Source organism: Pogona vitticeps, chromosome 1, assembly GCF_051106095.1.
Source record: "Pogona vitticeps strain Pit_001003342236 chromosome 1, PviZW2.1, whole genome shotgun sequence".
In the NCBI taxonomy this organism is placed as follows: domain Eukaryota; kingdom Metazoa; phylum Chordata; class Lepidosauria; order Squamata; family Agamidae; genus Pogona; species Pogona vitticeps.
In genome coordinates, this window is record NC_135783.1 from 249,576,822 (window position 1) to 249,604,057 (window position 27,236).

Here is a 27,236-nt window from a genome sequence, read left to right on the forward strand (position 1 = left end):
AAACCATACCTGGGCTTCTGTCACCAATCAGCCAGAGCTGGGAGGCTTCCCACTACGGATAGCACCAAGTGCGGGAGCTGCACCTCAGACAAGAGCAGTGTTGCTCCCAACCTGTGCTGGGAAGCTTCCTGGCTACCTTGGCACTGAGACGCTGGCGATGCTGTTATTGCTGGTGGTGGAGAACAGCTTTAGCAGCTCTGTTTGTGCCACACATCCAGAGGGACATCTGGTGCCCCATCCCCAACACTGGACGTAGTGACAAGACGTCTCCCAGCACTGGCCTGTTGTCCTACTTTAAGTGAAGAATCATGCAAAATGGGTGGTTTCTAATAACCCACAGGGGGGAAAAAACCTCCAATGTGTAGTTCCTGCCCTAGTTTTCCAGTCACAGTGGACTAGGTAAGAGTAAAGGTTCCCCTTGACAATTTTTGTCCAGTCATGTTCGACTCTAGGGGGCAGTGCTCATCCCCATTTCCAAGCCATAGAGCCAGCGTTTTGTCCGAAGACAATCTTCCGTGGTCACATGGCCAGTGCGACTTAGACACGGAACGCTGTTACCTTCCACCGAGGTGGTCCCTATTTATCTACTCGCATTTACATGCTTTTGAACTGCTAGGTTGGCAGGAGCTGGGACAAGCGACGGGAGCTCACTCCGTCGCGTGGATTTGATCTTACGACTGCTGGTTTTCTGACCCTGCAGCACAGGCTTCTGCGGTTTAGCCCACAGCACCACCACGTCCCCAGCTCAGTGGACTAGATGGGATCAAAGTAGTGAAGTCCAAAGCCTCTACAGAATTCACAATCCACTATTTATTCTCTGCAATAAATAACAACCCAGAAAAAGAGCCCCAAACATAAGCTGCTGAAATACTTAAGCCAATTCAATACTGATTGGAGATACTGGCCCAGTTCAGATGTAACACTAAATGTCTTAAATGCTCTCCTCTCAACCTCTGGCATGACCTCAAGGAGGAGAATAGAAACATCTACTTACAGATTTATACTAACCACATTTTGTTATTACCTCTGAACCTGGGCAAACTCTTGTTAGCATATAACTATGGCTTACTGAAACAAAGGCAAGAACAAGCTGGGGATTCTCATCTCCATTTGTTTCATTAAATGGCTGCTGAAACTAGATGTGATTCCTGGCTCAGACATAACAAAATACAATGAGTCTCAGCCCTCAAGTGCATGCTTTTAAGTTCTACCTTGTGGCTTTGGTGAGGAGCAGGGGTGTAGAAGAACTCACAACTATGCCTCAGCACAGGGATGCGGAAAGTCTGGTCCTCCAGATGATGCCGAACAACAGCTCCAATCAGCATGAGACAGCACTATCTGAAGCAAACCAGTGTATCAAAGTTTTCACTGTGGAGACATTTGTAGGGAATCAATGTATGCATCAGTTGAAGGAATGAAATGGAATTCCAAGATAAAGGGTAGGTGTTTAGGATCTGGGGACCTTGGCTAATTATGTATGAGATAGATGGATGACTAGGGAGAGACAGAGAGACAGACAATCCTGTACAGAACAAATCCTTACTTCCTCTTTTACTACCACTGGCCACAGCCAAGTGCTCATTCCTAGTGTTAGTTCTGGTTTATGGCAGAAGTGACACCAATTTTCCTTCATTATGCTCTTCCTCTGAGAAAATGGCATGTGCCTGAGGATGTGTCAGAAAACTTAAGTCAATTTTATTCCCAATCTGCACTCTTGCATGTTGCAATCTTGCGCCTTTTGCACCTGTTCAATTTTCTCCTAATTTTTCTGTCTCTTGTCTCTATTTAGTCAATGTTCTGGAATCTGTCTCTCTCCTCACTTGGGCTTAGCACGGTGGCATTCCACAAGTTCTGCCTCCAGCACTTGCACGCACAGCATAGATATCCACTGAGGGACATTGCCTACATTTACTCAATTGCATGCACAAAGGCTCCAGGAGAGCACAAATTGGTCTTGATTCTTTTTTGGGACGTGTGTGAGGGACTTAAACAGCATTTCCTTAAATTAGGGAGAGAAGCAGAGAATGCCAACCAACACTGTGCTCCTGCCAATGTTCCCAGTCAGCAATAACTTTTGGAGCTGTTCACAGCTCTTAAAACTCTTCTGTTTCCTTGAACATTTTTGACATGTAAGACTTTAACAGACTAGAAGAAAGGTTTGCATATATGAAAAAGGATGATGTTGATGGAGGAGGAGGTAAAGGTCTTTGTCTTCTCTCTAAGAAGGTGAAGGCAAGTGTGTAGGATGTTGTGTGACCTGCCACACCAGCTGGGGGGAGGAGACAGTCTTGCTTTCTTCTGTATATATAGGTGGGCTGAGTTTGCAAAGTTTTGAGTCTTCAAGCCTTGTCACTGTTACTGTACTCAGGAAGATTTCCTCTTTCACAGCCATGAAGCCAGTTCACATCCTTCTGCTCCTCTCCCTGTCAACTTGCTGCTACTCTGGCAAGCTCCAATCATGTCACTTGTATGAATCTTTGTCTCAAAACACTGTAGGCTCAGAAAAAAAGAACAAATTCAGTTTAGTGCAAGCCAAGACAGGGGATAGCAGCGAAACAGAGCAGGACCTCTCACTTTCTTGTTAAACAAGCTTGTAAACTCACAGAGGAAAGGGTAAAGACGTCCACTTGAATTCAGTTACCAAAGGATATTCTTCTTCAACAAACCAGGCAAAAAGAATAGAGATGACAGAACAAAGGACAACAGGCAAAAGAAGAAAGGTGACTAGCCATGCATTTGAATTTTGAGAAAGAAGGTGGCAGCAGGCGTTTCTGGTTTTTCAAGATTAAAGCTGCAGCTCTAAGTATATTCACTAAGCATAAATAACAATGGAAGCATGTTAGGCTTATGAGTAAATGTGGGCATGATCAGAAGATTGAGAGTATTACTATTTTAAAAAAAAATCTTCCTTCAGGGATTTGAGACATACAGTGGGCTACGAGGAAGATCCAAAATCAGTGGCAGCTGGTGACTCCAGTTTTAGGGATGCTGTGAATCTATTCTGAGTTTTAGTATGCACTTTATGGAAGTTATTGAAGGTACTGATCCCTATGCCCCAAATTTTATTTATTTATTTTATTTTTTATTTTATTTATTTTATTTATATCCCGCCTATCTAGTCAACTCAGGACCACTCTAGGCGGCTAACAAATAGGTTTAGCACTTCAAACAACCCCTGTAAAACTAAACTCCTAAAACTCAGAGTGGCTTCAGAGCAGCTCCAGAATGGGAGTCGCCCGCTGTAATTGTGCAAAATTTGATACTGCAGCTGCAATGTTTTTGGTTTTCTTTAAAGCTGCCAGGGAGGGTTCTTTGTTTTATCAGAGCAGTTGCAACTACATAGCTCTCTAAACCAGATCTAAATCAAGCCCTGTCCGTGACACCCCAGAAAGGGTAATGTATATTAATGAAATAATATGTAGGAGAAGAGAGAAAATCTTTCCCACCAGTGCTCTGAACAATCTGGCAGTTCTCCAGAGCCACATTAAAGGGTTGTTTTTTAAAGTGAATGTCTTCTGTTCTTTCCTACATACACATTTTCTTCCATTACAACAACCTTGTGAGGTAGACTGAGAGACAATGATTGATTCCATGTCATCCAATGACATTAGAGGCTAAGCAGGGATTTGAACTCAGGATACGAGGTCCTAATTCACTGGCTCCCTTTGCCATTCCAAAATGAATGGGGTGGTGGAAGCAAAGGAGATGGAGACCCGCTAATATGGGCAACAAAGACATCACTCATAGGGTCACGTTTCTGTTGAAGGCTTTCAGGGATCCTATTACCATATGTTCTTTATAACTGGAAAAAGATTTTTTTAAAAAAAATACAGGATAGCTGGTGAGGAAGTACAAGGGTGCAGACAGTTCCCAGTGTCTGACAAAATGGAGGAGGAGGCCCCTTGTGGGCTCATAAGTCCATGAGGCTGGAAGACACAATACTGAAACTTACATGACTGAAGAAGGTAAAAAGAGTAAAGAAGGGTTTCTGGCAGGTAATATTCCTTGCCGAGGGTGCTTTGTGTCCACTGCCCATTTAGGTTCCATGTTCAGTGTGTGCGTGGTAGTGAGCCAGTTGCTGTGCTGAATTTATAAAGCTATATCCTGTTTCCAGCCATTATTGCTATTGTTCATTTTAAAAATCAAAGGTTTGGGATAAAAAATGTGTGTAAAATTTCTCCGCCTTTAAAATCTCTCTTAGCTGTTCTTGCTGTCTTTTGCCTTTCTTATCTCGCTCAGTTTCGTTTGTCTGCTCAGCTGTGGGGACCGTTATAAATACCGGCCTTTTTAAGTCAAGAGATGAAATTAAAAGGGAACTTTCTAAGTACTCGACTGATCCTAATGCCCTCAACGCAGCACTCAAGATGAGAGACTGTATTGCCACAATGTCACTTCTTGATAAACTGGCTCTGCTGACTCTACTGGTAATTATGTTTTTTCTGTTCTTTTTAAAAAAAATCAACCTCCCCTACTTTTTCAGTTGAGTGCTACCACTAATGGATTCTCAAGGCAGTTAATGCAGACACGTATTGTTGATCTCAGGAAATTTATCTTAGTGCACACAAACTGAACTTGAAAGAATGTAGATTTCCTGGGGCTTCCATGGGCTCAAAGAACATGTTTCCTAAGTGTTTAGACTGTAGGCAAGGGCCACACAATCTTTCCAAGCCTCAGGGTGGGCGGAGGTCTTGGGGAGCTGCCCGTGTGCATGCACCCAGCACATAAAACATGCACAGCCACAAGGGTAGAGTGGAGGACCCCACTTTTACCCACTCTACACTTCCTAGGGTGGGCAGAGAGGCTGCTTCAGGATCACTAAGAGACAGAGAGCATTTACCCTCCTCCTGCTTCCAGTTGCAGCTCTGGGCATTGATGGTTGTGGCACCTTCATTGGCAACAATGTGGGCTAAACCACAGAAGCCTGTGCTGCAGGGTCAGAAGACCAAGCAGTCGTAAGATCGCATCCACGCGATGGAGTGAGCGCCCGTCGCTTGTCCCAGTTCCTGCCAACCTAGCGGTTCGAAAGCATGCAAATGCAAGTAGATAAATAGGGACCACCTCGGTGGGAAGGTAACAGCGTTCGTGTCTAAATCGCACTGGCCATGTGACCACAGAAGATTGTCTTCGGACAAAACGCTGGCTCTATGGCTTGGAAACGGGGATGAGCACCACCCCCTAGAGTCAAACACGACTGGACAAAAATTGTCAAGGGGAACCTTTACCTTTACCTTAAGCAACCAAAAGTCTCCGCTAATTAACAGGCTTCTCTGGATTCTTTTGGCTCATTGACATTGGGCAAATTGTGTCATCTCAAGAAGGTTAAGGAGTGGAGAACCAACATCACAGCTCATGAGCCTTCTTATTGGTGGCAGCAACTCAGACCTGGAAGTGGGGCGAGGGGGAATCCATTGAGTCTCAGCTTGAGGCTTCTGGGAGTAGAGGGTTTTTGCTGCAGGCAGGTTGTACTGGGGGTCCTAAGTTCCCCTATGCCCCCTCAACCCCCCCCCAGTTGAAATCAGAAGTTGCTGCCTAGTTAGTACCTTATCTGATTTTTTTTTTTAAAAAATTGGCCATTTTTTCCACTGCTCCTTCTATTAATTCCAAGCCTAGTGTGGCCTGGGGTAGATGCTGGGGGCCAAACTGTGGTCCCTAGGCTCCACCATTGTTACTCACCCTTGATTTAGACATTTCACAGAAGTAAGGCAAGTCACTGGTTTTCATGGAAGTGCATTTTGTTGACTACTGGGGTGTGCCCACCCACTACAAGATGCACATTCAGGAGAGTATCCACTTGCTCAGTGAGAATCCTCCAAGACCACCAGCTACTCTGAAATTTTGGCAGAGCAAGAGGGTCTACTCATTGCAAACCCTGCTAGAGCCACTTGCCTATTCATCCGTACCTTTCAAGCACATGAGCAGCACTGATGAGAGCAAGGAGAAGGACCTTGCCTTGTTTTGTTGAGCAGCTGCGAAGCTTAGACCCAAAAGGGAGGCCAAGTGGAAAGGCAGTGATGGCTGCCATCTTGCCCCAATCAGGAACCAGTTTCAATTTTTTCCCCATTAATACAAACACATACCTTTCCCTATTAAGCCACATTTCCAGTTGCGTATGTCAAGTGATGTATTGCTCCACAGCATTGCCCTTGTTCTACAACATTTAAGCCTATAAAACTGCACATTACAGACAGAACAAACTGAGCCAGCAACAAATGAAGAAGTCCAGTGGTTTTCCACTGGGAGTCAGTGACATGTATATAGCACTACAGATATCCAGGCATCCAATATATGAGAGAAAGCATGCACGCACACTGACGGACACATACCTCTTTCTAGGTCCCTGCATATTCAGGGAGGTAATTGTAGTGCTAGAGGTGAGATCTGGAATAACTTGCCAATGCCTTGGTTATGCAGACCTGTTTTGGTATATAAGGAAGACTCCTGCACATTACACTGAATTTTCTACTGCTTATTTCATTTCAGGGAGAAATAATGCTCTCGTGCTGATAATTTCACAAACCTGAATTCTCAAAGGAAACTGTGATTACACCACAAACTGACCACAAACAGCAGATTCTGAAAAATGCTGATTGAATGATGTACTCTTTCATTTTCTTCCTTCCCAGATCAAGGAACTCTCACTTTCCTCTAGACCATATTCAATGCATTTTATGAAACTAAGAAATGTCTCTTATAGTATTCAAGAGTTCAGGTTGTTTCATTAAATACATTGCTTTGCTTTCTCAGTTAATGCATTGAGCTCACTGTCTTGTATTCACTGGTTTAGTGTAAATTTAGAGATTGAGACATTTGGTTTCCCCCTCTTCTTTTCTGCTCTTAAATTCAAGACGACTGCCATCAATTGCAACAAGACAGTCAAGATTTGGCAAAGTGACACTGCTAGGAGGTTGCCTTTGCCATCTATCCTGAGCCTTGAAGGTTACCTCAGAGAACAATTTCTGAGTGTTTGTGCAGACTATTTAATAGAGGCATAGGGAAGCATAACCCACATGTAACTGTCTAACCAAACATCAGAACTGGATTAGTTAAACAAGAATTAAGTATTCTTGACAGGCCAATACAGTTTTCTTTCCACATGCAGGGTTAAATTTCAGAGTATTTCTGTAATCTGGAATCCCCATTTTTAAAAATTGATTAAATATTTGCTATAATCCTAGTTACCTCTTAGATGTACAGCTCCCATCCAACTGTTGTTTCATTATTAACATTCACACTAGCTTCAGCCACCCTGGCTGACATGAAGGATGGCAGGAGTTGTAATTTATTAATATGTCGAAGGCCAAATGTTTCCCATCCCCTGATGTGCTGCTATCCAGAAAAGGATATGTTGTAAAGCAAAGCCATGTGTGCTGCTTGATGCCGTTTAGAATTTAATTATGCAAATTAAACATTGACCCACCCCCAAGAGCTGAGTACTCAAGCTTATCAACCTTGGAAGGATGGAAGGCAGAGTTAAACTCAAGTCTCAACCCAGGATGGAACTCAAGTTGTGAGCAGAGACTTGACTGCAGTACTGCAGTTTAACCACTGTGCTATGAGGCTCCTACAGCCCAACTTCACACTACAGTATACAGAAAATGATTCATTTTATTTATTCACTTACTATTCCTCCATTTAGCCTGGGTGAAGTTCTCGAGGTGCCTCCCAATAGAAATATACTGTAACAATGTCTAAGTGTGTGAAATATTTAAATATTTTTAAAAATCACTAGCCGAAAGGCAAGACATCAGAAGTACAGAAAGTTTTACAGAAATGCATTAAAATGAAGTGTAAATGTTCTGTGCTAAAGAAGTGTGCTCTCAAGACAACTTCCATAGCCTCCATCTGACTCCTTCCTGGGCACTCCCATACCAAGATTAGCAAGAGTAGTGTGGCTGAGTAGCTATAGAGTGGGAGTCTTGACCTGGGAACCATGGCACAATAGGAGCAACACATATTACAGCATTGTACATAATATATATTGTTAGAGAAATCATTAAAGCCTGCATTCATGATAAGCAGCAGAGAAGAAATTATATTTGTAATCCTGTATATACTAAGTCCCCTTGAACGTCTGAGAAAACAGATACTATACAGGATTGTCCTTGAAATTATTTGTGCTGTCTTGACGTATACAATTTCAATCATTTGATAGGCCATTGAAACACAATGGATTTTCACTGAAATATATCTTCTGAAAGCTCCACTTAGCACCATGTCAAAGGCAACTGCAGCAGCCCAACAGGTCCACAGAATACTGATTTTGAACCTCCCTGTGCTGCCTGGTGTTGTCGCCAAGGTGTGCAATACTGAGCTTGACAAGAAAGCAAATGTAGGGTAAAACAGCATGTTTGGGGGTGTGTGTGTGTGTGTGTGTGTGTGTGTGTGTGTGTGTGTGTGTGTGTGTGTCCATAACAGTGGGGAATAAATAAAACAGGAAAGATTCTGCAAAGATTTTTCAGGTGGTGCAAAGCCTAATTGACATAATTTGTGCATACTACAGGTGCTACTACAGCACAATGTACTTGGCTGCATATTTCCACATAAAAGCTAAATTAAAGCAAGCACCCCCAGTCAGACAACCATGAAAGCAGGCAAAGCAGGGATGGGGACTTCTATGTCTCACATGGATTGTTGCTGCCTTCACGGGTTAACAAATAAATATAAGTAGATGGAAAAGAGATTCTCTTGACCATTTTGCAGAGGTAGGAAGTAGCTCCTTTTCCTGCTTTCACTTATAATCATAAGGGAACTACAGGGTTTTCTGGTGTGCAGTTCAGCGACAAATATGTGGTTCAAAAATGCACAGATGGAAACTGATAGATAAACCCTGTTGCATCACTATTAGAGCCATCTCATTTCTTCTGACTTGATCTGTTCAGATAGGGAATGATGAATATTATCTAGCCTATTATTCTTTTCACACAATAGTACTAGGCAATAAGTTACCCATGGGCACCTAACAGGGTATACATGCACCCTTTGTTAACCATTCACAGCAACAGAGGGCAGGGCAGACATTATAGATAGGCCACAAAAATATTAGTGTTGGAGATTGTGAAGATGCAAGGGTTAATCATTCCCTTGAGTTTGCAAAGATACTGAGTTGGATAAGAGAAAAGAAGGCATCTTCCAATTAGTGAACCTACTTCAGCTAGTGGGAAGAATTATTTTTAAATCTGCATATTCTTTTGAATTGTTTAAAAATTAAAATACATAATAAAGTTTTGTAGCTGTGATTTGACTTAGACAGCCTAAGGGGCTGGTGGTACTAAATAATACTGCCTTGCACTTAGAAGTCTTTTTGAGTACTTTTTTTGGGTTTTCTACCTTACAAGGTTGACTTACAGTCAGAAGCAACAACCTGAAAGTTTTGTTCTTCCTTGAGTATCAAAAGAGCAAGTGATTAAACAATGTTGAGAGAACAGGAGGCTTCCCCAGTCCCTAGCATGCTGAACCCACATGGCAAGCACCCACACCAGGTTAAGCAAGGGTAGTGTGGCCAAGTGGTCAATGGATCCCCTCCGTGGTGCCCCGGCATCCTTCACAGAGATGACTGAAATAGTCTTTAGTGTTTGAAGAAGTGGACTAAGAAGGCATTGTGTGATGAACTCCCAATGGCCAGCCACAAGACAAAGCAGACTTCATTGCATACTGGAGAGGTGAGAGATGCGCTTCCTCTGACATTTAAAGACAACCAGCTTTTGAGGATTTTATTCTTCCAATCAGGGGCTTCCTATAAAGTTAATTTTTGATGTGACGTACTGAGGCATATTTGCTCCAGTACTTGTTGGTGTATAGCGTGGATGGCTCCAAATGTCAAGAATTTATCACACTCCTTTTTAAAGCCATCCATGTTTGCAGCCAAGATCATGACCTCTCACAGCCATGAATTCTCACAGCCTAATTCATTACAGAGGCCAGGCTTCCCAGCCATACCTTATATTCCAGTACACCAAGTAGAATATGAAAGGCAAATGTTTCTGTGACAGTTTCATGAAGGTTTTTTCTCAAGGTCACGTGGAGGGCAAGCTAAATCCTTCCAAACAGAGTTCCATCTTCTTCTCAAACCAGCAATGAAAGAAAGTGAAGAAGGCTTCACATGGATAACAAGGTTTGTCTACATAAATTAAATACACAAAGACCAAAAAAAGTGAACTAATTTTTTGTAATTTGTTAAAAAAGACTTATCTCCCCCCCCCATCTCCCTTCTGTTTCATAATGGCATAGTTAGCATTTCTGGGTCCTTAGAATGAAATAGCACCTGGAATCTGAAATTCAAGGATGCACCAGTTTGAATGATGGATGTTCCCATTTAAAATTTAGCAAAAGAAGTGAGGCCTGCCATTTAGAGATAACACTGAATGCCGTCATACAGGATTCCTGAGGTTGCTCAGTCCTTATGACCTTCTGGGGAATACCTTGTTCCCCAGCATGCAACAGATGGGCTGACCTTGGCCAAATCCTTTCACCCATCCCCTTCACTGTTGTGTTTTTTGGATACACCTTGTACAAGTGTAAAACAATGAGGTTTTACATTTTTTGTCATTGAACTGTTTATGTTGACAAGCGGATCGTCTATGAGGATTCATAGTGCCTAGTGATAGCACAGAGGTTGGATGTCATAGAGCGGAACACAGCAACAGAATTCTGCCAATAGGGTTAGTGGGAGAAAGCAAACTCATACAGCTAGAGGAAAGACCATTCTCAGCCAGGACGTCTCCCCTGCAGTTGTATACAGGAGGCCAAGGCACTGCGTGTCTCTTGGATCACACTGAACATTTTGTGAGCTACAGCCTAGTGCTTTTTTTCCCACGCTTTTCTTAGCATCTACAGTGCACAGTCTCTCTGAGGAATTACCCTCCTTCAAACACAGAAAGAAAATACAACAGCAACCGGTAATGATGGCTTTGATACCAGAGCTCAGTCCTCTACTGTGTGTCATAAGAAATGCCTCTAAATATGTGCAAAGCCTTCCCTCTGTACATGTCTTTACTCCTAAGCAGTTCTGAATGCTAGCACTTCTCTTTATAGGAATGCTCAGCTGTCATCCGGCCTGTTTTTGCTCTGTTTCTCAATTCTAGTAAAAGATATATAGGAAATGCTTCTGGTTCCTTTTCCTTCTTGAAGTGCATTCACTGGGGAAACTCTCATGAGATTGCTTGCCTTACTGTAGAAATGGTACAATATAGGTTGCTCTGCTGACTTTCTTGGGCATAAGGGTCAATTCAATTTTACTTACCACTTCATAGGCATTTATAACAAGGTTAATGGATATGTGGTTCTCCAGAGCTTGCTGGATTTTGAGATTCCCTCTATACCTGTCACCATGCCCAGCTGTGAAGTGTGATGGAAGTTAGAGGCCATCTGTATCTGAGATTGCTCTATTAAAAGTCCTAATGTAGCCTGCCAACCTGTATTGGCATACACAGGTTGAAAGTCTTCTCAGATATTTCATAGGAAACTGTGTCATGCTTCCTCGTGAATTAAAAATTGTTTACTGTTGTTCATTTAAATCTATCCTCATCTCCCCTCTGTTTCATGATGGCACAGTTTTTACCTATTTTTCATCTTTTGCACCCATGATATCTGTGCGTCCAGATGAAATGATACAAGGAACAGGAGGAGGATGAAGATATAATTCTTTCATTTTTAACACATTTCCTATCACCATAACTCTGACAATCTGTTCCAGTTTTCAGTCTAAACTTTAAATGAGCTTTTTCAAGGGGCAAACCTACCCCAGCAAAACCCTTGTAAACTGTGAGGTGAGCAAATAGCTACTATGGCAGATAGCCAGCTTTGTTTTGGTAAATTTGGCTTTGTATCTACAAAGTGAGTGAGACCGCAGTCTCCATAAGTTTGTGAAGAAATACATTATTATTGATCTGGTAATTTGCCACATCAGTAAATGCCACCTGCTGATCATGTAGATATATAACAACATTCTAAACAATATAAGTTAGGTATTATTATACAGCTTCAGTACTATGGCCTATGCATAATTTTCAATCTTGACACCTGCTCACATTTATATTAAGAGTGAGACACAGACTCTGGCAGCCCATGTCAGATGCCATAGCAATAAGCCAAAATCCAGGTTTTCCCGCTTCATCTTCTGTATTCTCCATTTCTTAGGCATTGGGATAGGCATCCATCATGAGTAATGGAAGATGGGTGGGAACGTGGAGGCCTCATCGTCCAAGGGGCCCCATCCTGGCCCAATATACGAGTCCAGGACCAAAGTACTACTTACAAGGAGCAACAGGTAAATAAGTAGAAAGAACCATATATTATGGGGGGGGGTGTTTGTTTTTTAAGTAGAATCAACCATGATGTTAATATATGCAGGGTTTAATCCAATGTGTTTGATGTCAGCCCTCTAATTCAGGTGAAACGCCTCAGTTTTGGAAACAAAAAGAAAACCTTCTGCAAGATCTCTTTCAAAATGAATGTAACATTTCTTTTGCAGCTCTTTCATTTAGATGAGATTTGTTCAGAAACATTTCCTGCCAAATGTCCCGGATGCATTAATATGATTTATTGGCCAAACTCCTCTATGCTAGTTGTGTCTGCAGAAGGCAAACAGTGTAACTCACAGCAGCTTCTTATTTTCAATTAACAAGCCCCTGCTTGGATTTTCAGACAGGTTTCTTACTGGATGATTTAAGGTTTTAGAAATCATTGTAATTTTTCAGTAATTTTGCTCTTCCATCCACGTCCAGGGAGGTTAGCTACAGTGCCATGGTCTGTAAACCTCTTGATGATGCTGCACACAGTGGGCACAGGAACATTAAGATCTCTGGAGATGGACTTGTAGCCTTGAGATTGTCGATGTTTCTCCACAATTTTTTCTCTCAAATCCACAGACAACTCTTTACACTTCATTCTTTTCTCCATGCTCAGTGTCACACACAACACAAAAGCTGAGTCATCTTTTCTCCATCTTAACTGGTTGCAAGTGTGATTACTATATTGCCCACACCTCTTCCTTGCAACAGGTGTGCCTAAATACAAATTAAAGGAGCATCACATGCTTGAAAAGCAAGTACTTCTTACAATTTAGACAGGGTGCTAATAATTTTGGCCATTGCATTTTTTCATTGCTGTGTGGGATTGTATCAGATTTGACTTTTCTTCTCTGTTTTTTTTTGTGTGTGTGTCGTTCCAACACAAACCAAAGAAATGAACATGTGAGTACCAAAACATTTGCAACTGCAACAATTTTCTGAGACAGGGGTTGCATTTTCTGACAGAATTGCAAATGTCAGATTTAAAGAGAAGGGTACTTAATTTAATGCATTTAGCAAAAGGAACTAATTCTAAAGCTGGAGTATTATCGTTAGATATATTTAAAGCATTTGATTCAGTGGAATGGGATATGTTAAAGCTATTAATTAAATATTTAGGGTTTGGACCTAATTTTAGGCAGATAATTCACCAACTATATTCACAGAATACAGCTAGAGTAATAGTTAATGATGGAATAACCTAGGCCATCGTAAATTACCCCAAATGGGGTAAAAGTGAAAATCCTGGGGGTAATGAGCAGAGTGCTACACCCCTCCCTCCCCCACTCCCTCCCCCACCCTCTGCAGCCAAATCTCAAATTGTAAGCCACCTCTCCCTGTTACTTCCTGGTTGCAGCAGGCACTTGTAAATCCTCCGCTGGTTTAGAGATCGGAGATAAGCTCCTTGATTGGTTGCAGCTGTGGATTAGCCCCAGGCAATCAATCAATCAATCCGGGGCTTCTGAATGACTGCTTCCTCCGGAAATGACTGCAAAGCAGCAGCAGGAGGGAAAGGAGCAAGGAGCAAGCAAGGGAAGGAGGGAAGAAAGGTGCGAGAGACCGAGGACTTCAACAAGCTTATTTAAATGTATGTAGAAAATGGAGGGAAAAATGGAGGGAGGGAGGAAATGGAGGGAGGGTGGGTGGATGTGTGTGTGTGTGTGTGTGTGTGAGAGAGAGAGAGAGAGAGAGAGAGAGAGTGAGAGAGAGAGAGAGACTGACTCAAAACTATGAAAAAGAACAGGCAAGAAAAAGAGAAACCTTGAATTAAGGCGGGAGGGAGGAGGCTTTTTAAGGTGCTGTCTAGGTTTATCATTGCTTTCCTTCCAAGAAGCAGGCATCTTTGAATTTCGTGGCTGCTGTCACCCTCTGCAGTGATCATGGAGCCCAAGAAAGTAAAATATGTCACTTTCTCCATATCTGCCCCTTCTATTTGCCATGAGGTGATGGGGCCAGTGCCCATGATCTTAGTTTTTTTTAATGTTGAGCTTCAGACTGTTTTTTGCACTCTCCTCTTTCACTCTCATTCTTTAATTCCTCCTCACTTTCAGTCAATGAAGCAGAAGTAGATGTTTTTATGGAACTCTCTGGGTTTCTCCATAATCCAGCACATGTTAGCAATTTGGTTTCTAGTTCCTCTGCCCCTTCAGAATCCAGCTTGTACTTCTGGGAGTTCTTGGTCAAAATACTGCTGAAGCCTACCTTAGAAGATTTTGAGCATAACCTTGCTAGAGTGGGAAATGAGTGCAATTGTACAGTAGTTGGAGCATTCTTTGGCACTGCCCTTCTTTGGGATTGGGATGTAGACTGATCTTTTCCAATCCTCTGGCCACTGCTGAATTTCCCCATGATGATGATAAATAGCTCAATGGTCCTTTGATTTTGGGCTATGGCACCAGGGTGGGTGACATGGCCTTTAGCCTTGTTTGTTCCTTTTTGCACACTACACATAGAATGATTAAAGTGGTAGGGAAAGCCCCCTCCCCAATTCTGCATTGGCTGTCTCTAGCAAGCATGTCATTGCTAGCACCACTCTGGTAGCCACTGATGATTAAATCCTCTGCGAGCTAGCAAAAATTTAATGCAACTTGCCAGGCATGTTCGACATCTTACTACTCCCTATACCACACCATGGCTGGAGTGCAATATGTTCCAGCAAAAATAGTGCACATTTTTATCAAATTTGGTGCACCCTGCTAGTTTGGTACACAGCCTGTGTAGATTCAATAATATTTTTAATTCAAATAATGTATGATTTCCTTCCTTTCGAATCAAGGGGTTAATGTCGGCATATAAAAAATTTGGGGGAGGGGGTTTAAAAGGTAAAAAAGTTCCCTAACCTCTGACCTAGACCGAGGTACAAGACAAGGTTACGCCTTATCTCCAGTACTATTTACATTGATTAGAATTATTGGCACAGATAATTAGAGATGATAAAAAGATTGTAGGGAGAGAATATAAAGAAAATGGTAAGATAAACTTGTTTGCTGATGACACCTTATTAATAATAAAAAATCCAATAGAAACAACAGAAAGGCTTACTAACTCTTTCCTTAAAAATATGTTAGAAAATTGGAAAAAGTTTAGAGGCATATTGAGTCCACCGGTCCCTCCTTTATCCCAGGTGGTGGATTTAAATAATTCTCCAGAAAATATTTAAAAACCTTTTAAGAATATATTAAAAGACAAAGGGATAAGTAGGATAAAAGACTGGATGGAGAAGATAAAGGAAATATAAAAGAGATTTTGGGGAGGAGAGGGAATTTTTTCGTTTAATATGATTCAAATAGAAAGATGGACAAGGGAATGGAAAAGTAAGGAAGGGAAATGTAGAAAAATGACAAAATTTGAAGAGATTAATGAAAAAAGACTGAAATTAGAGGAAAAGAGAGAAAGAAAGAGAATTGTAAGTTAAATATATAAACAGGATACACAAGAATTAAAATACACAATAAACAGGATACACAAGAATTAAAAGCACAGTGGCAACATGATTTGGATAAAGAAGTATTAGGAGAAGAATGGGATAAAATGTGGGATCAAAGAATTATGAGGACTATGTCTGTAAGGATAAAGGGAAATTGTTACAAGGCAATATGGAGGTGGTATTTAATGCCAGTAAAACTGAATATAATAAATAAAAATGTATCATCACTATGTTGGAGGTGTAAAAAAGAGAAGGGGATGTATTTATAGATGTAATGGTTATGTGAAATAAGAAAGCAAGAATGGAAAGCAAATTTTTAAAGAAATAAGGGAAATAACTGGCTTAAATATTCAAATGTCCCCGTCAATGGCATTATTGAACATGGTTAAGAAAGTTCAATTTTTGAAAGAAAATAAGGATTTAATTGTAATAATGGTTACGGCAGCAAGGTTAATTTTTGCAAGACACTGGAAAAATGATAATCAACTCAATTTATAGGAATGGTGTAGAGAATTATGGGATATGGCAATTAATGATAAGTTGACATGTGATATGAAAATAAGAAGAGGCCTATCAAAAAAACAATGATTTTAAGAAAATATGGAGTGTATTCTTGGAATATGTATTTCAGAGAGGGAAGGGGTATATGCCGAGGGAAGAAACAATTAAGTTTTGGAGAGAAAATGGACTGAATGAATTTTAAAAATATTATTAATGCTAGCCCTGAGGGTGAAGGTGGCACTGGTGTATTACGTAATTGTATTTTATTGTGGTTAGGTTTATGTTGTTTAGGTTGGATGTTTGTTTAATAAAAAAAATTAAAAAAGGAATTGCAAGGGTGCCAATATTTTTGGCCATGATTGTAGCTGCACAACAGGATTTCAACTTGTGCTAATTCCCTCCATAGAAACAGTGTGCCTGTAAGAAGGAAATATGCTTTTATTCCAACATGAGCTTTCCTCAATCTCTATTTGCCAAATTAGTTTGCTATTGTTTTGTAACTGGTCAGATGGGAGACAGTACAGTTTTGTTTATATGTCTGCTGTCTCAAACACTATACTAAAATATTTGCATTCTGAGGGGGATAACATAGTAAGAGGAGGAAATAAAACATTTTCTTTTATGTATAATCTGACCATAAACTTTTTAAATTTTGGTTTTAATTTTTTCTTTCTGCTTGATGTACTTTTCATTTATCTCTTATTTTTAGACTTACAATCCTATTTTATTTCCTTTGTTTGAACTGAATTGCTTTAACCAAGTTTTAATACTTTAAGAAACTTTGTTTTATTTCCCTCGTGTTTTATTGTTCACTATTTTAATTTTTAGCATTACCTAAGCACTAATTTTAGTAAAAAGTTAATGTATACCTTTAACTAATAAATAAATAAAATTTAAAAGATCAAAGGTTTCCTAAAAATCATCTCGTCAGAGCATTAATTCAGGACATGACATAACAGATCATACAGGTTACAATCAAAGCTATATGGGGTTTACACTAACCAGAAGGCACAATAAAGAACCCCAAGCAATCAAGAGCTTAAAAAATATGTTATGGGGTACTTTTTAAAGAACTGGATCCCAGTTTGTCAGATAAATATGGAAGCATAAAACTGGTGTTTGGTGCAGAATATAATATCCTGAGACTTTCAGGATACAGTTGTAAGTGATTTGAGAGATCTGAGTTTGCCTTTTTATTTTCCAAATGTAGATTCTGGTTGACAATATTGGGAACTGCAGGCGAGAAATAGAGAGGGTCATATGCATGATAGAACTAGAAACCAGCCCTTGCTAAAAGTGATTCTTTTGTTTTCCCAGGGCCATATTCTGGTTTGGAAAAGCAGAGCTAGTCAACATGTACAGTACTTGAAAGCAGGACTAAGGATCCTTTGGCCCTCCTGATAGGCTAGCCTACAAATTCAATATTACCCTTTCTTAGATTAAAGCTCACGATTTTGCTGCACCCAGTAAAGTATATAGCAAGTTTTAACCTAGGGAAGAGTAATGGTTAGCTCTCCTGATATTTGGACTATGAAATGGCCACAAACCCATGTGACTGGCCATACAATAATATGGAACCTGTAGGCCAACGTACTCGAAAGGCCAAAGGATCCTTATTCTTGCTTTAAGCAAAATATGAAAAATGGGATCTTGAACCTTTGTAATGGGTGGGGTTCACTTAATTTTGTGCTTCAAATCTACAAAATGGATAAATCAACTCTTGCCTTCAGAGATCTTTTTATACATGCCTCCTCTCATCCCTTTTGTACATGGGATGGGGGGGGCATCTCAACCTTTCTCCCTAGAGACCAAAATGTTTTCAGTATTGATGATTCCACAGCTAATCCCTACTTCTTCAGGTAAAAGATTTCACATAACCAGTCTGAGAATAAGCTTTCTGTCTGGGATCTCGTAGATGGACATGGGTCAGATGAGAAGATGCTGAGTGCTGATTTGTGATATGGCTCAGATGACAGTTCCTTAGGCTAATGTCATTTGCATGGAATGCGTCCATTTCCTCCCCCCCCCCAGGTTATGTTTCACACATCCCGACGAAAAGAAAAGCCCCTGCCTACAGTATGCATGGCTCAAGACCTCCACTCAGCAAAGAGTGCTCTCCAGGTCCTTACCCTGTACAGAGCTCTATGACCAATCGAGGAAGGAAATCTGCTCCAGCTTATACAATGGCCAGTCGACCCAGAGTGAGAGTGGAGATCACTCCAGGTCCCGGTGAGTAGTCTTCTTTCCTCAAGATGCAAGCCACATAGATTTCCTCCTAGGACAGTTCAGATGCAGAATTGTGAATGAGTCCCAGTGGGTCTGTTTCATTAAATTTAAGGAACTCACACAAGTTGCTTAGCAACTAAATTCTGTCTTCTGTTCTATCTTGCAAAATTGATTCTCGCCAACAAGAATGTGACTAGGAATCATGCCCTGCCTCCTTGGGCATACTTTGGCATATTTAGTTTTATTTAAATGCAGAAAAATGCACTAAAGCAAACAAACCAAAGGACAACGTTTTTATCTTTCTGGAGGAGAACTTCCATGCTTGCAAGAGTGGGCATAGGGTATTTTTCCAGGAAGAAGGTACCAGAAACTACATAGTGATACATGTGTTTCAGGGTTTTCAATTTCTGATTAAGCTCCTCTAGCTGTGTGGCAGAAGTGCAAGAGATTCGCTCTGAGACATTGGTAGGAGAAAGAAGACAAAGTCCCATTAGTTACAAGAGAGCAGATGAAACAGCAAACTGACCAACATAACTGGCTGACTTTCAGCAAAGGCCTCAACAGACACACTGCTTCCAACAAGCTGACTGACTCCAACAAACAAAAGAGAGGAAAAGGGAAACAGAGCAGAGAGGCGGGATTCAGAGGCCAGGAAGGAACGGTTGGTTAGTGCTGGATAGATTGACTGTCACCCCAGCCCAGAAAGGTCCCTTCCAGCCAAAATGACTAAAGGAAGCATGAGAGGTTGCAAAAACTCCGACAATATTACCATAATTTCTGCACATATTGTTCATCACTACAACACAGTTCTTCCATCTGTGTACTGCAGCCCAATGGAGTTGGACAAATCAGAAATTCCAAATCTCAGCTGACTTGGAACACTTTGTATGAGGTCCAAAGCAAAGCAGAGTAGCCAGATTTTGTTCGCCAATGAAGCAATCTGGATTTACCAGTTAATTTGTGTCCAGGGCAGAAATCAGATGAGATGGAGTAAAAGTATGTAGTATGCAGCTCCCTAAAATTAGGTAGGTTTATTCCCCTTTTTAGGGCTTATCATGTCCCTGAATTTGAAGGAAAAGTTAGGGCTGTTTTGGTTTTCCAGTGCATTGCTTTTATGAGTTTATAGACTGGATGCAAGGCACAACCCAAACTGAATGGGTCCCAAATTACTTCACACTGAATTGAGATACAGTTCATTTGGACCCAACGGACCTACAGATCAAATTGGGAGAACCACACACAGCCTTGCATTAAAATAATAAATACATTTAAGGTTCAGGACTACATCTGCCACTTGCTTACACCTCCATGGACTCCCACACCATTCCCTGCCAGATCACATGTACCTTGGTCCTTTTTTCCCCTCTAATCCCCCTCTCCATCTGCCTCCTTCTCTCCCTCCCCGTCACTTTCCTCCCCTTTCCTACTTCTCTATGCTTTTCCCTCTGCACTACATTTCTACATATTCTTGCAATCCCACTCCTGTTTATTGTTAGCATAAACTATATAAAATGTACATTTATCCCATAACCTAATTTATAGACCTTCATCAGGGTTTTGGGAGGGTTTATTTTCCATTTATACAACCTGAACTTTCTGAAATACAGAATTTTCCCAGTCTTGAAAGATTTTAGGGAATACAAGTTGGCTGGCAGAATGATAGATGGCCTTTAATATAATTTGGCACGAGAAAGTAAAGAGCTGTGTGTATAAAACCAAAAAATAAGAGTGAGTAATATCTTTATTTGACTGTTTAACATCTTAAAAACAGGCTACTTTTCCAAGTCCTTACTCTGGCTGGGCAATGTAAAGCAGGGAACAGGAGAGAAAGGATGTCTCTATAATGAAATGCCATGGCTTCAGGGTCTTGCAGTTTAAATTGAATGCAATTGTTTCTGTAATCTGACTGTGACGGCTGCTTTCTCTTTTCCCTAGCCTCCTACTCTCCAGAGAAATCTCGAAAAATTATTTATAAATCTGCACCTGTGCATTCCATGGCATTCAGGACTCATGGCGCCAAAGTAGATAACACACCAGGTAAGACTTCTTCTTTAGGTTTTTTTTTCTGGATCTTGGAAAGTTTTTTTCCAGATAAATTAATAAATACTGTAGATAAATAATCACGGTTTAAGTTCTGTGGTTACACAAGTCTCATTATTGCTATAATCACACATTTTAAATATAACTCTTTACTTTTCTGCTTCTCAAAGGGATTAAAATAGTTACTTCTAGTTCCTTTTAACAAAAGAAACAGTGAAACAAAATAAACCCTTCTTTCTCCTCGCTGCTGTTGCCTCAGCTCCAGCAACAGAGTGTATAGATGAATGAGACACAATACAAATCAGCATGTGAAGCATATCTTTCTTTTCCATCTTTTAGTTACATTATATTCCTGTAACTATCAAGTTTAATCAAAGAGTTACACTTAGCACTGCAAACAGAGTGACAATATCCCTTCCCAAATTACAATCCTTATAAAACCAAACATTGCCTTCATTGGTTGATGTGGGTTTTTCGGGTTCTTTGGCCGTGTTCTGAAGGTTGTTCTTCCTAACTGGATGGAATGAGCACACAGTGCTGTCCTCTGAAGATGCTGGAACAGAGACTGGTGAAACGTTAGGAAGAACAACCTTCAGAACATGGCCAAAGAGCCCGAAAAACCCACAACAACCATTAGATCCCGGCCGTGAAAGCCTTCGCGAATACATTGCCTTCATTATTGAGAAAACAGCCTAATATAGCCTATTTATTTATAACTACAGTAGGACCACAGGATCAGTATCTGTGGGATCAGTATCCACTGATTCACTTATCCACTGCCTGAAAATACTAAATGAAAAACCCCAGAAATATGTATTTACGGTACAGTATATATATTTCCAGGTTGCATTTACCAGAACTGGCCACTAGAGGGACAGAGACCGTGCAATGTATAGTGTCAGGTACTTCTGTGTTTTTCAGCACCTTAGAGGGGAGGGCAGCGGGTGGAACTGATCCACTGTGGATACCATGATCCTACTGTAATTACTTCCAAGCTCTAGGATTTGTCTTATTGCTTTGCTTTCGGTGGAAGGGATCACCTGCTTACATTACAGAATTAACACTGCTGAATTCTGAGCTGAAATGGTGGCAAGGAAATACTCAAATTTTGCCTGTGGTGTTCCGATACCACCCAAAGCAGCATTTTGGACTCCAGATAATATGTGGCTCCTTCACTGGCCATGTTGAAAGCCTCTGCTGGGCTTCACAGTTTCTATGCTTCCTTCTCTTAGGGCCTAACACTTACATGATCCCTGAGGTGCTTGGACCACACACAGTGGCCACCACTGCCAGCCCTTCATACTCCATGGCAAGGAAGAGTAAACTTGGATGTTTTCATGAAGATCTTCATAAGGTAGGCTGAGTGTTGACTCGTCTCATGTCGTACTGCTCTGTTGGTGATCAGTGGTTAAAAAAGGCCTGTTCTGATAAAGGTAACATGACACGTATGGGAAGGAGGAAGGAAAATAAGAAGTACTGAAGGAGCACTTGCATTACAGCAGCTGGTCCAGAGATATGCAACTAAGTAAGCCAGGGGAACATCTTCTGTACTCAGTATTTGCACAGCCTGAGACAGGAATAGACAAACAACCTCATGGAAAGTACAAGCATAACATAAAAATAGCAGGCTGCCCACAGTGTCTCTAAAAGTGCTAATCAGTACCCACTATAACTGAGGACTGTGCTGGCAGTAGTGTCCACATGCTGTCCAAACAGAGGGAGTTCATGAAATCATAATTATAGAAACATTGGCCCAGTGCACATAAAATACAACAGTACCCCCACTAAGTTGCTGGCAGAGCAAGGCCGACCCAATTGTCTGAAGTCCAGCAGGAGTTGGGTTGAATCCCTTTAAGCTCCTCGCAAACAGATATTTGTGGCACAAAACACAAAAAGTAGGAAAGTGAAGGCATTGAGAAGACATTTTTATTAATACAATAGTCCAGTTTACGGTGTATGAAACCATTAATGAGACTTTGTATATATCCTTCAGTTTCCTGTCATTGGAAAGAAACCACACCATTTTTCTTTTCAAATAACACAAAAAATTAATGTGCAGAACATACGGGCTATATGTTTGAAAGATGTATACACAAGGACAATTCAGTTAATGGGGGAAATGTGTACAAACTGCAAAAGACAAATGTATACATTAGGAAATATGTATATCAAAATGCATACCATTTTCTATGTGAAAAACAGCTTTGGAATACTGTACAAAATGAGGAGAGCCAGTAATATTGGAAGAAGTGCAACAACATCAAGAAACGTTCACATTCCTAAGAAGGCGCAGTCATACAATGCAGTACCCTTGCAGTTTTTTGGACAGACAAAAGAGAGAAGAAAACATAGGTCTCCTGGAACAAGGTTTCTAGGCCCAACAAAACTGAGAAAAGCAATTTGTGAGGATCTGCAAGGACTTTTTTCGGAGGGAGAGTGAAGTTGGACAGTGGTGTGTAATCTGAATTCATTCCCACAGCATGAATCTCTACAACATACCATATTCACAGTATGTGGGCTTCATTGTTCAGAATCACATGTTATGACTTTTAGGCTTTCACCCTTCACCACTTACCAACAAATAAGGCCCAATATATGTAACTCAAGCCTGAGTAGGTATATGCAGTAGCATGAGCTGTTCAGATGACTACACAGAATGGCAGAATATCCTGGGAATCAAACAGCACTAATGAAAAAAAACATGTTAAAGTTAAACTTGACATCTGAGGCATCATAAACTCCAACAAAACTTTGTTTGGAGTGAAAGAATATCCTATTGGATATTTTCTGGCATTATTATCCATCATAATGTGGACAACTGGATAGAATCTGACAAGAAAAATATCTGGAACAGAGGTAGGCAGTGTCCATTCCTCCTGAGGCTGTTAGTCTCTCATTAGCCATGCCCAGCATAACTTATGATAAGGACTGGAAGTTGCAGCTCAGCAACATCTGAAGGACCATAAGTCACTCAACGCTATTCTAGAATTAGTTCATTCTTCTTAGAAACATCAGTGAACATTCTGTGGAGCTGTGGTGGATGGTGATTCTGTTCGTGTGGGGCCAACTCCAGAGGCTTTATATGGCTATTGCCTCTCCAAAAGCTTGGAGTCAGATTGGATATGAAGCTTGTAAGAGCACTCTGTTTGGGAAAAACAAACCTTGGAGCTAAAGACAACAAGTTACACAGAGCCTCTTATCTAGCTCCTTCAAATCCTCCCCTTCATTAGCAGAGTAAAGACACTGCAGAAGAAAATGCATGGAGAGAGTTCTGATACAACTTATATCATATTAGGCTTGGTTAGACATAAATACATGGCAACATATACACTGGCATAGACTTCTCAGAGCAACACTATATTCACATTAAAGTAAAGCAAATGACCACCAGACTCACAACTGAGTGGCAAAATGGTGCTCTCATACACTTGTTTTTATACTATGAGCAGCCTGTCACTGCACACGTGGCAGCTGAACATGTTTAACAAGCATTACCTAAGCTTGTTCCATCTGTATGCTATCAGTCATCCATTGGCTTGACGTTACAGGAATGACTTTGCATTCTCTACTACAATATTAAATGTAACCCCTTGTTCACTTAAAGGAACAAACCCTGACAGATTCTAATTTTTAGGGCTACTGTGAATCCACTCTGATTAATTGTCTGCACTTCCAGGAGCTATCCAAGGTGCTGATTCTTATCTTCAAAATACGTAGTTTAAATTCTGCCAAGAACAGACTAAAACTCCAAAAAGGATTCACTGAAGCTTTGAAATTGAAGTCGCCAGTTGTCATTGGTGTAGAGCAATGGTCCCCAACCTTGGATAACCCAGATGTTCTTGGACTGCAACTCCTAGAAACCCCAGTCAGCACAGCTGGTCATGAAGGCTTCCGGGAATTGCAGCCAAGAACACGGGTTATGTAGGGTTGGGAACCACTGGTGTAGACAGTAAAAGTGGAATGTAGGGCAGTCTCCAGTTGGAGGAGAGAAATGGCATGCATTACCAGAATTTAAGGGTCTAGAGCAGTGGTCCCCAACCTTGGGCCTCCAGATGTTCTTGAACTACAACTCCCAGAAATCCTGGCAGAGGTGGTGGTGAAGGTTTCTGGGAGTTGAAGTCCAAGAACATCTGGAGGCCCAAGGTTGGGGAACACTGGTCTAGAGTATCCTGGCATTATCCATCTGAGATATATGATTCTACTCTAACAATGCAACACCTTCACGGATTTACTGGTGACTTTGTGATTAGACATGCATCAGTTTCCATTTTTCAGGAAGTAATTTGGAATTAACAAGAAATCTGAAAAGGTTTGAAAATAGCCCAGTTGAACAGAATGAGGATAAAGAAGGTGTTACTAGTAAACAAAACTGTATGTGACACAGTTCAGTGCAACAGAATAAAATGGTCAACTTTCCTGGGAATTTTGAGATGCAGCCTATGCATTGCTTATTCCATGCTATTCTCTTGATTCTCTCTCTTACAGACACCAGGTCCTGCAGCATATCAGAAGCCACCTACAGAGGTTTATAAGAAGAGGGCACCCAAGTATTCCATGGGCACCCAAAGTAAGGCTCTACAAAAAGAAAAAAGACCTGGGCCCGCAGACTATATAGTAGGAAAGGTGAGAACCAGTTCCTTCAATTTTCCATTGTTTTCTATATTATTTATCGACACACATTAATGTCCTGGCAATTGCTTCTGTAGTTTGCCAGGAGATAAAGAAGAGGTGATGTGAGAGGAATATTATATTTCTCCTCCTGGAAGAAAAGTGAGAAGCAGATAAAATATAGATTAGCAATAATGTCCTTCTTTTTAACGAATCCAGTATCAAGTATTTAGGAACATGCTTCTTGTTGCCCATGCAGATAATCCTCAGAAACGTAGGCCTGATTCCCAAGGCTCATATTAGTCCAAAAAAGAGAGAAAAAGCCATGGTTCATTGCACTGGGAAAAAGGGATGAGCATGAAGGGTCCCTCCTCTTGTCCTGTACCCCCAAAGAATACAGTACCTGTTTTGTTGACTTAGGGGTTTGCTATGATGTCCGACCTTACTCAAATCTGGAGACTCCTTGCAAACCAGGATCAACTGCAGAGTTACTTTCACAAATTTCAGTTTCAGAATCTACATTCCTTCGTTTCTGCAAAGTTCTGAAATTAACTCATCGCTGATTTCCTAGCCTTCAGGAAGCTTTGAATCCTAGAGCAAATTAGTAACATCCATGTAGGCCCTCCAAAATGCAGTCTAATCACTTGTCACTACACAGGGGGACATTTATTTATAAACAGACTGTTTTGGAATGTGCTTTCATCAGTAGCATTTTGGAATGCCTTTGCATCAGTGGCAAGAATGTTGGGAAGAATTATATACTGTAGGCTGTTGGCTGGTGGAGGCCAAACCTCCTTCTGCTCAATCCACTTTTTTTCCTGCTTGCTAAACCAAATTGTTTTCCTGGAGGAAAAAAAAACCTAAGTTCACATTTTCCTGTAAAGAGAGATTTTTACCATTAGGATTCACATTCCTCTTATCTATTCATCCCAATGTTATTTCTCAGGAGAATTACCTCAGCTGAGTTCTGCAGCTGTAAACAATCTACATTTAATTCTATTTAAATTTGTAATACAGTAAAAAGAATAAGGAGGGAGTAGCATTAGTGGATTTTATTTATTTATTTACTTATTTACTTACTTACTGAACAATTAGAGCAATACACTATCCTGGGCAATTTACAACAAAATAAAACATATGCTAATAAACAACAAATAAATAAAAATTAAAACAGAAGTATTAGTAAGTTAATAGAAGAGTGCTATTTCACCTTATGCATTTCCCTTCCTATTTCTAGGTATCACTGATCAAATCTTGCGCTCCAGTTGTAAGTTTTGGAATCAGACACTCTGATTATACAACACCTGTGATTGTGGATGCCTACTGAAGTCCCTGCACAGAAATCAAACTGATTATTCTACCACTTTTTAACTATCATGTTTCTCCATATTTTTAAGTGGCCCATAAATGTGGGCACCAACAGACCATTTCAAGTATTTGGAAGCAGGTTATTATTCAAGACAGATGTTCTAATCTCTGATGAAGGAATGTGCCAGTCCCCTCATGTGATGAGGATTCACTGCACACTTGCCTGGAGTGCCTATTGGATGCCTATTTAAATTCTGACACTAGTGTACAGACAATAGTTTTGTTATTCAGAAGTTGGGATTTGATACGTTGTTTTCTTGCATGTATCTATTTTGTATATTCCTTTTGTTGTTTTCATATATGTAATGTGCTTTGAGAGAAATAAATCAGGAAATAAATATTTATTTGATGTGGTAAGTTTCTAATAAAACTTAGAAAAAACACTATACAAATTGTAATAAATAGATCCAAAATAAAAAATAGACATATTTTCACAGAAATAGCAATATGATAAAACTATATATTGCAGCTGAGTAAGGCACCACCTTCCTATTAGTATAGCTGAATCGTCACAGTAGCAACAGCCACCACTGACATTGAAACAAAAGTTAACTTCAGTTTTAAGTCTTCATGGAGAAGACCCTTGAGCCAATAAGAATGTTGCTTTAACAAGCCCCATTTATTCAAAAGTCTACTCTAAGGGAGATTAATGTCTGCAATTAGCCCAGGATCTCCTCAGTTCTTTTGCTTGTCATCCTCTAAGTGTTATTCTTTAAAAATCCTCTGGTTTATGAATGTGAGGTATTGAGCTTCTGTACCCCTGATTCAATGATTCAAAA

The 27,236-nt window shown here is 40.6% G+C and overlaps 1 protein-coding gene and 1 non-coding gene across 2 annotated transcripts; both read left to right on the forward strand.

The window, feature by feature from the left end:
- Positions 1–763: 763 nt before the first annotated feature.
- LOC110086176 (uncharacterized) lies at positions 764–6,748 on the forward strand. Its single transcript, XR_012082381.2, has 3 exons — positions 764–2,445; positions 4,240–4,424; positions 6,481–6,748. It is a non-coding gene; the product is annotated as an uncharacterized LOC110086176 (transcript).
- A 3,082-nt stretch (positions 6,749–9,830) lies between these two features.
- On the forward strand, positions 9,831–26,877 carry CIMAP1A (ciliary microtubule associated protein 1A). The gene is made up of 7 exons (XM_072985550.2): positions 9,831–10,111; positions 12,136–12,265; positions 18,247–18,444; positions 20,377–20,478; positions 21,714–21,835; positions 24,967–25,104; positions 26,327–26,877. Exons 2-7 carry the CDS (start codon positions 12,157–12,159, stop codon positions 26,414–26,416), a joined length of 759 nt encoding a protein of 252 aa, XP_072841651.2. The 5' UTR covers positions 9,831–10,111; positions 12,136–12,156; the 3' UTR covers positions 26,417–26,877.
- The last annotated feature ends 359 nt before the right edge of the window (positions 26,878–27,236 follow it).

Bases quoted from the DNA above. Each gene is read 5' to 3' on its own strand.
- CIMAP1A (XM_072985550.2), top strand. From the start codon at position 12,157: ATGAGTAATGGAAGATGGGTGGGAACGTGGAGGCCTCATCGTCCAAGG. The intron at 21,836-24,966 runs GTAGGCTGAGTG...TCTCTCTTACAG, and splicing joins TTCATGAAGATCTTCATAAG to ACACCAGGTCCTGCAGCATA. The intron at 25,105-26,326 runs GTGAGAACCAGT...TCCTATTTCTAG, and splicing joins CAGACTATATAGTAGGAAAG to GTATCACTGATCAAATCTTG.